Here is an 11,712-nt window from a genome sequence, read left to right as displayed (position 1 = left end):
ATATATATATATATATATATATGGGTGTATTGTGTATATGTATGCGTGTATATATGTGTGAGTGTATTCTTGAAAAGTATCTGATGTTTCCAAAAATCTGCAGTATAATACCATACTCAAAAAAGCAGATCATATAATACTTCTTTTTTTTTTTTTTTGAGAGGTTTTTGCTATAGGGCATGTACGCTCCCTGGAAAAACACAGAGACAGAAAGCAAGAAATCACCCCCCAAAGGGGATGGCCACACCGCAATCCCTTCTCCATTCTCCTCTCGGGACCTTGGGCATGCTCTCACACGCACCCAGTGTGAGTGTAAGCCACCAGGTCCAGGACTTGAACCGTGGTTGACAACATGGGAGTCCAGTGACATAGCCATTACGCTAATTGCTGGTCCCAGATCATTTAATACTTTTACCCATCCAGGTAGTCATTCAGCAAATATTTACTTAACACCTATATTTTCACATATCATAAAATAGCCTTCTTTTGATTTTTTTTTTTTTTTTTACTTTCCAACCATTTATAAATATAAAGATCATTCTTAGCTCGTGGAGTGTACAAAGATAGGCCTACAATCATAGTCTGTCAGTCCCTGTTCTAGAAAGAACCCTTCTGGAACCCTGGTAGGGAGGGCTTCTAATATGTCATCAATTTCTACACCCATTTGCACATGCACACGTTTGTGCATACACATACACACAAACACACACACATAATCTCTCTATGTATTTTCCAAATAAGTTGCCTCATAATTCTTGCTCTATTACTATGTCTCTCTTTTTAACACTGCTTCAAATGAAAACTTTCTTTCCATCAGTAGGGTCTTGGGTTTGTTTTTGACTTGTCTAAAACTAAAAATGACTTTTCCTAAGCCTAGCTGTTATTGATACTTTTTGTGTTTAGCCTAGCTCCACATGTGAGTGATGGATGTCTTGAAAAAAATACAAGATTTGACACTTGAATAAAGTTTTTGTGAATTGAAAAATAGCTCTTTGTCAGTAAAACACTGATTATTTTTCAATTATACGTAAACTACAAAGGAATGCATAAACTGTGAATGTGCCACAGAAAACAAGAAAAGCACCAGCATCGCACAGGGTTTGGGCCTTCTGGCTAACAGTGTCGAGCCACTGCATAGCTTCTCCAAGCTGTATTTTAAGCCTAAAATAAAGTGTAGTTTCCGCCTTCTCAGCTTGCTACCAGGATCTTCTTGTGGAGCTTTCATCTCAATGCTCAGCCACTTTTATCTCTGATATGCCCTAGAACTCTCTTGCCCTTGACCTTTTTTCCTGTTGGCAAGAACAGTTCAGCCCATGCAGGCCATTGCTTGAGTTCAGTTAATCCCACAGAAAGTCTGTGGCAGTTCCTATACCTTCCATTTTACAATTGACCTATCCCTTGGAGGTGACTACAACAGTGGAATAATAGACCAAAAGGGAAAATATAGGGTTGACTAAGTCCCTCTGCATCAGTGGCCGATGGCCACAAGGAGTGTGTAACTGACTGATCCTGCCAAACAGCACCCGGTGTGCCTTGCAGTAGTTAGAGAAGCAATTGGTACCATGAGGCAGAGTTCTGATTAGAAGGGAGTAGCTCCATGTGGATGGGAAGAATATATTCTGCAAAATACTGACTGTCTTTCCTTCCTACTCTTCCCTGCCCCTTCTTGACATTAGACCTAGCTAATAAAAATCAATGTGATTTGGTGGGTGGTGGGAGCTCTTCCCAGCCTTGACCCAGTTGGGTTTGGCATCTGTGCTTTCATTAGGCCCTCACGCTACCTTTGTTCCTCATTAGAGAGGCACCAAGTACAAATGAAACAGAAATGCTCCCTGCCCTCAAGGAATTTATTATTTCCTTGGGAAGATGCTTACAAAAGCACATTTTATAAACATAAAATAAAAACAACTAATTATTGGTTGTAGTTAGTAAACATGAGGAAATTCCACAAGGGATTGGGCTCATGAAAAACAGTTTTGTGCTTGATCTTCAAAAAAGTGATACACATGGCAGAGGGCCAGCAGCTGGCATAATGGTTAAGATGCTGGACTCCTACTTGGTCAACTGCAGATCAAGTCCCACACTTGGTGGCCTAAAAATCATGCCAGGCACATATGTGTGCCTGCCTAAAATCCCAAGAGGAGAATGGAGAAGGGATTGCAGCATGGCTACACCCCTAAGGAATGATTTCTCACTTTCTGTGTCTTTCTGTCTCTTGCGAGGGATCCAAAAGAGCATTCTAGGACAGTGAGTGTCTAAATCAACTCATTCTGCCTCCTCTATTAGAGAGAGGTTTACAGTACACACACAAAAGTCAGTCTGTATGTTATCTTCATCTGACAAGTAACAGGATGTTACTTCATACCTGAGTTTATCTCTGTCCAAAATGGTTGGGTGCCATTTCTACCTCCTGGAGATATGTGAAGACTTACTCAGGTTTATCGGAACTGTCTTGCTGGAAAGACTGGAAAAGGTACAGGATGTTCTTTCAAATCCTCACTGGCCAAGCTTTCTTAACCTCTCGCAGGCTGATCTAGCACACGGGAACGACAGGCAGGCTGTGGGAGAGGTGAGCCCTGCTCATCACAGGCAGTAGCCATTGGAGCTAATAACCCCAGTTGCTACATCCATTACCCTTGAACTCTGGGAGTCTGCTTTTTCTTTCAGTAAGACAAGTCCTTTGGAGGATTACTGTAGCTGCATGACCCCTCTGTCGCAGCATGGAAATCAGAAAACTTCGATTATCCTGTCACTTTAGATCAGCAGTAAGATATAATAAGGCCTGGCAGGCTGAAAGGCTTTGCCTTTGAAATCCTACCCCTGGGCTGGTATGTTTATCATACACTGTGAGATCTTACAATATGTTGGGGCTTCTGAAAAAGCATGTTGTCTTTTTTCTTTTTTGAGGGAGGGGGATTTTTGCTATGGGACGTATGTGCTCACTTGAGATACAGAAAGCAAGAAATCACCCCCCAGAGGGGATAGCCATGTGGCAGTTCCTTCTCCTCCATTCTCCTTTCGGGACCCTAGGCACACATGTACACGTGCCTGGTATGAGTTTTAAGCCACTGGGTCTAACTTGAACCCCTGTCGACCACATGTGAGTCCAGCGCCTTAACCACTATGCCGCATGTCGGCCCCCATGACATATTTCTCTGTTTTTCTATGCAGAAATGTGTCGTTACTTTTTCAACAACCTGACATGTATGATACACCTGCCCTAAATGCCTTACTAAGCTTTTTGTGCAAACTGCTTCACTTCCCTTCTCCCAAAGACAACTAGCAACATTCTTCTGAGAATAATAAAGAGAATCCTTGAGACCAGCAGTTGGCATAATGGCTATGTTGATGGACTCCCTTGTAGTCAACCGCAGTTTGAGTCCCAGACCCAGTGACTTAAACTCACACCAGGCATGTGTGCGTGCATACCCAAGATCCCGCAAGGAGAATAGAGGATTAGGTATTATGGTGTGGCCATCCCCCCTGGGGAGTAATTTCTCTCTCTGTCTCTCTGTCTCTATCTGCTTTTCTGGTGAGCACATGCGCTCTATAGCAAAAACCTCTCCAAAAATAAAAATAAAATAATAAAATAAAGAGAATCCTCTGTCTTTGGACATTTTACTGGTAGTTTACCCTAGTATACATGTTTAAATGACAAAAAAACACAAGTCCTCTGTGAGCCCAGCAGAGCTTACAGAGACAGCTCATTGAGCTAGAAAGCCCCTAGATAGAATACTTAAAAGAAAGAACAAACTTATAATTTTATAGACATTTGAGAAAAGTCAACATGTGTAGTATAACTCTTTCAGAGAACCAAGAGGATTGTGGATATTATCATTCATATCTAAGGCTCTCTCTTTGTAGGGTCTATTTTCCTTTTCATCTGGTCATTTTCCTGAGTAGAAATGCGGAATTGTCAGACGCGGGCTCAGGCATTAATATTCTTTGGTTCTAATCAGGGCGTACCATATGTACTCATGGAGCACTTAAATGTGCGACTGCTGATGAGAATACAGGGTCAGAGTGTTAACAGAGCTATCAGAATAGCCAGCTCTCTGTGTTGGAAGTGTCCAAGTGTAAGTTTGCCAACCTCTGCCCAAGAGAGATTCTTGTTTGTTTATTTCTCCCATGAAAGAGAGAGAGAGAGCACCCCCAACAAGATCCCTACACAGTAGTTCACCCCCTGCCTTCAGCCAGGCCTGGATCATGGGCAAGTGTGTGCCGGGGATACTCAAGGAGGTCTCTGGATCTAAACCGGGAACCTTCCCATGTGAGACTGCCTCTCAGAGTGTCTCATTTTACCTCTGCACCATCATCCGGCCCCCTAGGAGAGATTCTTGCCTTAGGAAGAAAGTTGAACTTGAATTTTACTTTCACTTTAAAACAGTCACTCTTTGGGGCAGCTCTGTAGCCTGGTGGTTAAGGAAGCCCGATCCCACATGGCTGACTGCAGTTCAGATCTTAGCCCCAGTGGCTTGAAAAACATGCCAGGTGTGTGTGGATATGTGCCTTAAATCCCAAAAGGATGGAAAAATGAAAAAGAGATTGTGGTGTGACCACACCTTCGTAGAGGTGTGCTTTCTCTCTCTCTGTCTCTAACAACAGTACACATCCTCTGGCAATTAAAAAAAAAAAATCACACTGTCAAGTGATTTACGTACTAATTTGAGAAATCAAAAAGCTCTTAAGCCTGACTTTAGGCTATTTTTTATTTATGTGAAATTGTAAACAAAATAATACAGGTTTTTTGTTTGTTTTTGTTTTTTCTGTTTAAAAAATAGTATCTAGGGACCAGTAGTTGGCGTAATGGCTATGTCACTGGACTCCCACGTAGTCGACCATGGTTCGAGTCCTGGACCCGGTGCCTTAAACTCACGCCAGGTGCATGTGCATGCGTGCCCAAGATCCCAAGAGGAGAATGGAGGAGAAGGGATTGTGGCATGGCCATCCCCCTAGGGGGTGATTTCCCCCTTTCTGTCTCTCTGTCTGTTATTGGTGAGCACACACGCTCTATAGCAAAAACGTCTCCAAAAAATAAAAAAATATTTTAAAAATCTCCCTTTCTCATACACACACACACACACACACACTCACACACACAAAGTACTATCTGTTGACAATTTTTCTACATGAAACCGCTTTAGTTAACTGCCGCTGTCCTCAGGAGTTGAACATGGACCATGGTCCCAGAATTATCTGGTCAATTGATATATATTTTAGTGGTGGGTGACTTCTGCAGAGGAGATACAGGTGACAGATGAGTGTGTGTAATGCAGGCTAGACATCAGGACGTTTCAGTGGAGGGAGCAAGGGCTTGGAATGGCACCCACTAGGGCCCTTCTATCTGTGCTACCCTCTGCAGAGGAAGTGCTATGAGGCTCATTTTCTGTCTCTGTAAGATGCAAAAAATGGTCCTCCTCAGGTTGCTATGCAAGTCACATGAGATGCCATGTGATGTTAAATGCCTGGCCCATTATTAACATCTATCTTCTTTGGTACACCCAGAGTGGTCACTCGGTGCTGTTCCCTCGCATGGTTAAATGGAGTAATCCCATGGGCTCTTCTGGCTTTAAACAGTCAAGGATCTGTGAAATGGGAAAAGTCCTCCTAAGGCCTGAGTTCTGATCCAAAGAACATGTAGTGACTGAGGAGAAATTCAGGCCCTAGTCGTCATTTGGGAAATTAGTCAAGTATTTTAACACATACTGTATACCCATTAGCTGTGACAGAGAAGACTGAGGCTCTGTGCAAACAGACATGGTTAGCCTGGGAAGCGCTTTTTTAGAACAACCCACAAAAAATTTCATTTTCTATTTCTGAAATACATGGAAAATACTTCAAGCTTACAAATGTGTCCCTTTTTACTTATTATTAATGAAAGGGGAGATGAGACAGCTGAATGTATTACAAATATTAGAAGGCAGTGTTTTTTATTTTTGATAGTTTTGTTTATTTGGTATAGGGCGTGTGGGCTTGAGGAGAAACAGGGAGAGATAGGCAGAAAGTGAGAAATCACCCCCCCATGGGGGATGCCACACTACAATCCCTTCTCCTCCATTCTCTCTTGGGATTTTGGGCACACACACACACACACACACACACACACACACACATGTGCCTGGCATGATTTTCAAGCCACTGGATCCTGAACTCTTTCTCCCCCTGGACATGTGCAGTGGTATATGGCATGCCCTGGTCCAGAGCTCAGCTGAGTGAGACCTGTGAACGGGCAGGGTCTCATGGCCAGCAGAGAGCTGGGGCATTCCAAGGGCAGAGCTCCCCACACACAGACACTGCACCCCCGTATCCTTCACTGTGCCCAACTCAAAGCCTGTATTTCTCTGCCTGTGTTACCACCAGACAGCTGCTCAGACTCTTGGCAGCCAAGTGGGACATCAAGAATCTTTGACCAGAACAGCAGATGTGGTAATAGTTAGGTTGCTGGACTCCCACATAGTCGACCGCGGTTCAAGTCCTGGACCCAGCAGCTTCAAACTCACGCCAGGCGCATGTGCGTGTGTGCCCAAGATCCCAAGAGGAGAATTGGAGGAGAAGGAACTGTGGCATGGCCCTCCCCCTGGTGGGAGAGTTTTTGTTTTCTGTCTCTCTGTCTGTCTCTGTCTCTCTGGCAAGTGCACATGCCCTATAGCAAAAAATCTCTCACCATGGGGCATCAAAGCTGAGGCAGTGCTTGCCAGTTTATTTATTCCAGAAGCCCACCTGGTTTTTAATTCCAACCAGTTAGCATCATTAGCACTCCCCAACAATCTACCTTTTGAGAACAAAAATATAGGTTATGTGAGGGATCAGTAGAGATTTTGAAGCCAAGATATGTTAAAAGAGAACCTTCAACACCATAAGTACAAAGGGAATTTATTAACATTATTAAAAGTTCCAGTTTTGAGTTGGCTCTGTGGTACTGTGGTTATGCTTGTTCATCTTGTATGTGACTGTGGTTCGAAGCCCTGGTTCAATCAGGCTGGATACACTGGGCATGTCTGCAAATGCTTAAGATCTGACATGCTAGAGGACTAGAGGAAGGGAATCACGGTGTGAACAGACCTGTATGAGGTGCTCATCCTTCTCTCTTTCTCACTCTCTCTGTCTCTCTCATGTGTACACATGTGCTCTATCATCACAAATTAAGAAAAAAAAATGTTTAAAAAGATCATACCTTTCATACAAGGAGAAGCGTGAAGGTGATTTTTAGGACTTAGGTGTAAAACATATTCATGTTCCAGTCAGGTCCATGTTTCGTTTTTGTCGATTTTAGCTTCTACATAGTCTCAGTTTTTTCAAATGCATTCTTAAATATTATTCAGTAAAATAATATTTGGCTCTCTTGAGTTCTCCTAAGGCGTATTGCTGGATGTGCTCTTCAGTGGTATGCTTTCTTCCAGGCATGTGTCGTGCAGCCGTTCGTGGGTGCACTGCCGCTGTGTGTCCATCTCTTCTTGGCCTGAACATCCGTGTGGTGACTTTCCATGAACTGGGTTCACTTCTTCTGTCTGCTTGCCCTGCCTCACCATTTCTTCTCTACTCTCACGTGTCCTTAGTGAAGGTCAGCCCTAATATCTTCTCATAGATGAGTAAATTTTAGCCCTGCAAGAGACCTTAAAAATCACCTAATTTACCTACTTATGTGGCCCAAAGAGATTATGGGACCTATCTAAGGCCCTCTATTAGCTAACATTAGAAACTGGAATTTTACTAGAGACAGACAGACAGACAGAGAGAGAGAGAGAGAGAGATGTTTCCTGAATCCTTGAGCTAAAGTGAGATGTTTGGCAAGAGGATTGATTGGTTAGCCACACCTCCTAGGATAGTATTTTGTGTGGAACTGGAGGTTTTCAAGTTCTTTATAAATGGTTTCACTAGTTTTTGGAACATAGTTAGCAAAGTAGGACATTCTCAAAGTTTATGAAGTCATGAAAGTCACACTTGAATATTATAGATTTTTTGTTCTAAGTTGCTTTCTGTGTTTAATGAGAATGTGATGAGATCTAAGTTGTCCCTATTTCAAACTACTGGAAACTAACTGGTGCTTTTTCTGATGCTTGTTCACTTTGAAATAGAGACAAGACGTGGGAAGTATAAGTTTGCTTTTAAAACATTTTTCATGTGACGCCATGGTTCTATAGGTGTTATCTCTGGCATTATAATACAGAACGAGGTACTGCAATCTGTAAAGCTGGGCTTCAGCTTCTGACTTCAAGTGTAAAATGCGAGTCCTGGACATTGCTCCTGCAAGAATCAGATTCCAGCATATTCCTCCTTCGTGTCCACAGCTTTTCAGAATAGATTGATTCCTGAAATGTAGGAAGTGGCTCTCTCTCATATTCAGCAGCTCTCCCCAACAAATCATTGTTTTGCCCGGACTCCTGGGGATGAATAGGATTTGGGTGGTGGCATCTCTGGTGTGTCTTCATGCCCTGCTGAGTTGGGTGTGCAGCGGACCATGGATATGAAACTCCTTATCACAGAGGAGTTGATACTAAACATACTTAGTTTCTGGGATTAGAAAGATCTGCCCAATTCAACAAGTGACTCAAAAATGGTCTTGCATTTCCTAATCATTAAAAGCGTGATTAATGTCAGCAATTAGTTCTCGTGATTAAACTGTGAAAATTAGGAATACAGAAGTAGTGCAAGGCAAGGAGCCATAAGATATGACCTGAGTGTGAGCTCCCAACCACAGACAGATATATTCCAGAAGAGTGGCCCATGGTGGCAGACCCCTTCTGATGCTGTAAAACTATCCATGAGACTACTGTTACATAAATGGGCCACTGTCAGAGTCTGTGTCCCTTGGGGGGCACAGACTGTGCGTATGTGGGTAATACATGGGAGGCAAGAATGTTCTTGTCCATCACACTAGGAATGGTTAGTTCCAAGAGACCCTTGAGAAGATTTTACATTTTGCTGTGCAAAATTTCAGCTGAACCAAAAGACAAAGTGACCTAGTTTTTATTTCCTCGGCAGCTATATTTTATTTTTCTCAAAGTTACCCAGGGGGATTTTAGAGAAATTGAATGCTGATAGATAAAATTTAAATTTCTTCCCCAAACTCAGTTGACTTATTCCATACATTCTGCATTTTATATTTTAAAATTCTAAAATTGACAATATGGTTTTATTTATTTATTTATTTATTTATTTTTGCCTAGATGTTGGGGAAAAAAATAAAAGATTAGTGTTGGCTTTGATAAATAATGATGTTGACGTTAATGTAAATGTGAGTTCTCTGGGGCCATTTCCACTCTAAGGCCAGTTGTCTATCAATATAATATTGATTTTGCTGGAATTAATTCCTTCCTTTCTATCAATATAATATTGATTTTGCTGGAATGAATTAATTCCTTCCTTCCTTCCTTCCTTCCTTCCTTTCTTTCTTTCTTTCTTTCTTTCTTTCTTTCTTTCTTTCTTTCTTCTTTCTTTCTATGTTTGCTATAGGGCACATGTACTTGCTGGAGAGAGAGAGAGAGAAAATGAGAAATCACCCCTTAGGGGAATGACCATCTTGTAATCCCTTCTTGTTTGTTCTCCTCTTGGGATTTTGGGCACATGCACACACATGCCCAATCCATTTTTGAAGTTTTGGGTCTGAGACTCAAACCATGTAGTCAGCCATGTGAAATCCAGTCACTTTAACCACTACACTACTGGCTTGCCCATAATTCTGCTAGGATTTCAAACAGGATGTTACTTTTAATTCTACTTAGCTAGTTTTCGACGGCCATTATGTCAAGAAAATGCAAGGTCTGTTGTATGTGTTGGTTTGTAATATAGTTAACTGCACACAGCTTTGCCAGCCAAGTTCAGAGTAATTTGTAGAATCCTCAGGTGGAAATTGCTTATTCAGAAACTCTGTTTCTGAACAACATGAGAGGATAAAACAACCAGATCCTACAATTCAGCATTAAGTCTCTGCGACAAAAGTTATTCTAGACATTGACCTTATTTAAAGCATGATCTATATATTCTTCAACTTGAAGGTACTTCATTTCTCACATGTGCATTTTCATCACCTCACTGCCAGCCAGTTACAACCTATATGGTGATACCAGCATTTCATTATTTATCCCAACCATTTATGGTAGGAATTTTCTCTTGCTTCTCAAGCTTTACAGCCAAATGTGTTTATTTAAAATTAAAATGTAAACTTCACTTGATCCCAGTGGTTATGAATAACTCCTCTACTTTAAAAGCAAACTGTTAACATAGCTGTGAGTATCTAGTCCGTGTCAGAGTAGAGTTGGAGTAATCTCCCTGCTCTCCATCCCCAACCAAACGGAGGAGGCTCCTAGGTCAACACCCAAAGACCTATGTGATCCATAAGAGAGCTGAAATCTCAGATTCTGAGAACTTACTTGCCATTTAAATGTTGTTTCTAGGAATATTTTCCCTCAGAATTCCATCTAGGCAACTTGCCAAGTAATTTTTAAAGTTAACCTCTGTCTGCTCAACCTACTACCCCACATGATACTCATCTAGGTGTATGCCATGTTGTTCTGGACTTTACCAGTTCAGGCCTACCAGGGGAAGAGCGAGCCCGAGGGAGATCCCAGCTCTCGGCCTTGTTTCCCAACTACTGAGCGTGAGTGGCTCCATGTGGAGTCCTGGGTGTTGCGAGGAATGCATGATCAATGTTAACTGCATATTAACTCTTTTCCCCACCTTAGGATGAGTCCAGCACCACCACTTCAGACACGAATGATACCTCCATGACCACAACCAGTGCCTTTACCATCCAGGAGTATTTTGCAAACCAGATGGCCAAGCTGAAGAACAAGCCACAGTCCCTAGATCTGGGGCCTGATTTCGCAGAGACCCAAATAGAATGGAAAAATGAAAAGAAAAGAAACAAAGACACAACAGGTAAAAGTATAGAGAATTACCCCCAACCCAAGGCTAAGCAGTCTAAAAAGGAGAAGCCAGAGGAAGAAGAGAAGAACTATAAGCTTATAGCCAAGAAGAAGAGAAACCACGCCGAGCTGCAGCCTGGAGGTCCCCTCCAGGAGGAGAGTTACAATGCTTCAAATGAGGGGGCAGAGGACTGTGTGGGGCCGCCCGATGGCCATGATTTTACACTGAAAGCCAAAAAAAAGAGACAAAAGAAAAAATTGCAAGAGCTGGTGGAGGTAGCAGTGGACTCTACACCAGATGAAACACCAGTGAAAAAGAAGAAGAAAAAGAAGAAAGGTTCCAAGTGAGTTCTCCCGAGCCAGGGCCTTCCAGCCATGCTGCTGTCAGGGTGCTGCTTGGGCAAGCACCCATGGCCCGGAGTCAGAGCAGAGTTAACCCCAGATGGTTTGTGCACATCTTTGAACATGCCCACGGCTGCCGAGTCTCGCCCTCTCACCACATTTTCCCCAAGTCATATTCCCAGGAGAACTGTTTTTAATATTCTAAATCATGACTTTCAGAAACAAATAAATTTCTTTTAAAGCTCTGAGCCCCCTACCATGAGCGTTTGTTTATTTCCATCTGAATACATTTAGTCATATACATGTACATGTGCGTGTGCGTCAGTATCTTGGACTGTATTTACTCTTATTTCCTTCAGTAACAGTGAATCGTGCTTCCTTCTGAAGGACTTAGTCTAATTAAAGGATTAAGAGGCAATAGTTTGCATTCAGATAGTTCCTTTTGTTCTTTAGCCAACCGTACATTTTTGCCAAGTAGGAATTATATGATTACATTCCCCGATGA

General features: G+C 42.3%; 1 protein-coding gene across 1 annotated transcript in view; it reads left to right on the top strand.

Annotated features, from left to right (window-relative positions):
* The window catches only part of PINX1 (PIN2 (TERF1) interacting telomerase inhibitor 1), a 118,042-nt gene extending 106,587 nt beyond the window's left edge, over positions 1-11,455 (top strand). The window contains exon 7 of the mRNA XM_006161219.3: positions 10,683-11,455. Coding sequence (XP_006161281.1) covers positions 10,683-11,213 — 531 coding nt within the window. The 3' untranslated portion in view covers positions 11,214-11,455. The remainder of the gene's footprint in view (positions 1-10,682) is intronic.
* Positions 11,456-11,712: the final 257 nt, after the last annotated feature.

This window comes from Tupaia chinensis, unplaced genomic scaffold, assembly GCF_000334495.1.
Source record: "Tupaia chinensis unplaced genomic scaffold, TupChi_1.0 Scaffold138390_1, whole genome shotgun sequence".
In the NCBI taxonomy this organism is placed as follows: Eukaryota; Metazoa; Chordata; class Mammalia; order Scandentia; family Tupaiidae; genus Tupaia; species Tupaia belangeri.
Note: the sequence above shows the minus strand (reverse complement) of the source record. Positions and strands in the feature narration are given on the sequence as shown.